This window comes from Alosa sapidissima, chromosome 23 (assembly GCF_018492685.1).
Source record: "Alosa sapidissima isolate fAloSap1 chromosome 23, fAloSap1.pri, whole genome shotgun sequence".
NCBI lineage: Eukaryota > Metazoa > Chordata > Actinopteri > Clupeiformes > Clupeidae > Alosa > Alosa sapidissima.
Genome location: NC_055979.1, coordinates 29,431,724 through 29,435,006, shown reverse-complemented (window position 1 = coordinate 29,435,006; position 3,283 = coordinate 29,431,724). Strand labels below are relative to the sequence as shown.

The 3,283-nt window shown below is 46.8% G+C and overlaps 1 protein-coding gene across 3 annotated transcripts in view; it reads left to right on the top strand.

Annotated features, from left to right (window-relative positions):
- The first annotated feature begins 769 nt into the window (after positions 1-769).
- The window catches only part of fbxo18 (F-box DNA helicase 1), a 26,061-nt gene continuing 23,547 nt past the window's right edge, over positions 770-3,283 (top strand). For all 3 annotated transcript variants that reach the window (XM_042080791.1, XM_042080790.1, XM_042080789.1), the window contains exons 1-3: positions 770-1,054; positions 1,404-1,565; positions 2,038-2,696. In XM_042080791.1, coding sequence (XP_041936725.1) covers positions 1,036-1,054; positions 1,404-1,565; positions 2,038-2,696 — 840 coding nt within the window. In that variant the 5' untranslated portion in view covers positions 770-1,035. The remainder of the gene's footprint in view (positions 1,055-1,403; positions 1,566-2,037; positions 2,697-3,283) is intronic.

The following is a 3,283-nucleotide window of genomic DNA, read 5'->3' as shown; positions in this document are numbered from 1 at the left end:
TGTGAGCATTAGGCCTGGGTCAGAGAGGTGAGAAATGGAGGGGGCTCTTACTGGAGGTTTGATGTTAACCTCAAAGCGTGTATAGAACTGGTTCAGCTCGTCTGCAATGAGGGGTGAGAGACTTGGATGTTGGATTTCTTCCCCTTCAGATCTGAAATCATGTGCAGTCCCTGCCACATATTCCTTGAATCATTCCCTTCCAGCTGTTCCTCAATCTTGTGCCTATATTCTCTTTTTGCTGCTTTGATTGTTTTTCATATCTGGCTTTTTTCTCCAGCTCTTTGTTTCCAGAGGCAAACGCACAATCCCAGGCTCTGAGAACAGATTTTACTTGGCTATTTATCCATGGTTTTTGATTTGGATACATTTTGACTGTTTTTGTTGGAACAATATCTTCTACACACTTCTGTATGAATCCTGTGACTGTCTCTGTGTATTCATCTATATCCCCATTTGATGCATTCACGGAACATGTCCCAATCAGTGCATCAAAGCAGCCTTGCAGTGCACTGTCTGATTCCTCAGACCAACAGCAAATGGTTTTGACAGTGGGTCGCAATCAATTATTAAGGCAATTGTTCATGAGAGAAACACAGCTTGTAAATGGGATTTAGTTTTATTTCATTTATTTATTTAATATCCCAATGAGATAACACCTCAGCCCATGAGATGGCAGTAAAGCACTTATAGATTGCAAACTGCATTCACAAACCCCAGAACAAGAGGCTGCTGGACTGGCTACAAATATTTTTGTCCACAGTGCCCAACAGGAAACTGGTTCAAATTAACTTCACTTCTCTCCATTCAAGTCCTACGGAATGTCACTGTCCATTTCTTTTACTGTCTAATCTTACCAGTCCCCGCTCTGAGTTTAAACTCACAGGAAATTACGTCACTAGAAAACAACACACAGCAGGAAAATCGGCAAGTAGTCACTACCACTACACATGATTCCAGCATCCAAATTCTGAGGAGCGATTAACGTTACCTCTGCAAACCAAAGTTAACAACAAAAGCCAACGATAGAATGCAAATATGGAAACTGCAGCTAAAGGTAATTGAATACTTCTCTTGAGAATGGAACACTTTTTGAGGTGTTAAAGTACTTCCATCTTCAGCTGGACGGGTGGCTAGCAAGCTAAGAGCAGTCAGCGTTAGTTTGTTTTGTTTTAATTTAATAGAAAACGCTGCCAAGGTTTCAGGTGTATTTCGACCATATAGTCAGTAAAGTATTGAGGCAATTGCACACCGAATGGTTTCGAATAGGTTGGCCTTGTCCTGTGACAAATTAAGCAAACTGCCTAACATTACTGGCTGGCAAACTTCAGCAGACTGCTTAGCAAGTCAGCAAGCATGCTCATGCGTGGACTGTAGTTCGTGATCATTGTTTTGTTTTCATTCAGGTAAAGCAAAGCGAAGACATCTAAGTGCATCTGAGTGCGTGGGTTTGGGTCAAAGCACAGAGGGGACTCATCCCCTCACCGAACCCCAGATGGTCCCACGAAGCAGCAAAGACCCCAACCGTGGACTGTACCCTAGGACTCCCACCAAGAGAAAAAGACGCGGTAGGCTAATGAGGAAACTGCCAAACTGTGTTGTTACTGCTGCTGCTTGAGCGCTACAGTTGGAGGGTGCTCATGAAATTAATGTGCGCATAACTTGGAGCAGCAGTCCTGCCCTGCCTTGCCCAGGTAACACTGTACCCTAATTCCAGAGGCAGTATGAGCAAAAACTGTACTGTTACTGTTGTTAGTGGCGCCTGCCACTTGCCTACTGTCCCATGCCACTGTCCCAAACCAAATCTCTCACTTGCCTTTATGCCACCCCTAACTCTAACCCTAACCTGGGACAGTGACGTAGGGGTGAGGGCCAGTAAAGGACTGTGTGTGTGCTTGGCTTCAATTGGTGATACTGATTAAAGTCGGTGGGACAGTATAAATCCTCTATATGTAACTTTCAAGACTAGTTTTCCCTTTTTAAAAATATTCAATGCTGATGACGTTGGAAAAATGTTTGATTTGAAATCTGTTTTTGCAGCCTCAAATGGTGGTGTTGACAACCAGAAAGACATCACCCAGTTTTACCCCATTACTGGTGTCATGAGGGTCAGCCCCCAGAAGGCAGTCACCCAGGACAGGCGTGAGGAAGGGGCAGGGGCCAAGGCAACGCCGACCCCTGTGGAGGTCAAGCAGGAGGTGAACGTGGAGGAGGACTCGACCCCTGTCAAGCTCAAGAAGGCAATCGAGCAAGAAGTGGTGGACGAGGATATTGACTACATGGAGGGCATCACCGAGGACATGTTTGGAGATGATGACGATTTTGAGCGCGAGGGTCTCACCCCCTCCAAGACGAACTCTCTAAGTTTGAACCGAGGGGCTGGATGTAGCAGTTGGGAGCATCAGCCGTTTCTTACATCCCCCTCCCTAGCCACTACAGGCCACCGCTCAGCCTCCCGGAGGCTCCAACTGACGGCTGAGCAGGACGAGACCTCCGAGGGGGACCCTGCTGAGCCGCTGCCGGACTCCTGTTTCGGGCTGCTAGGGGTGCGGGAGGGCCTTCAGGTGCCCCAGGGGCAACTCCAGCACCTGCCCGAGGAGGTGCTGAGGCAGGTCTTCGGCCTGCTGCCAGCTGTCGACCTCTACGGCAGCATCCAGTGCGTCTGCAGGTCGTGGAGGGACATCGTCGCCGACCCAAAGGTAAGGGCAGAGAGTCTGATTATAAGGGCAGATTACTTAGTTGAGACTCGGAAGGAATTTGCTTGTTTCAGGTGAAAATGACAGGGTAAAAGGTAGGGGACATTCACACATTAGAGGTGTGGCTATTAAATATGAAAAGGTAGGGGACAGTCTCACATTATAGGTAATTATAGGTAAGGGACATTCACACATTAGAGGTGTGGCTGTTAAAGCTGCGGGTAGCAAGTCTGACAGATTGAGTGGACTTAGCCAAAATTTTGAATGTTTACAACTCTCATGCCCCTCCCCCACTACCACCGAGCACCCTCTCATCGAGTTTGTGCTCGTCAGTGCGCACCAGACTGCACCAGACTGTGATTGACAGTCAGATCTCACACAACCCTGCTCTGATTGGACCAGAAGAACCGTGAGCTGTGGATTTTTGCAAAACAAATAACAGGCTCTATGTGGAGGTAGAAGTGCAGGCTTTTTTTAAAACCAGCTGATTTATGTTGTTCTGTCGGAGCATAGTGTCGTTTCGATTTCAGTGAATATGATCAACAATATCTTGCCTACTGCAGCTTTAAATAATATAACTTTGCTTACAA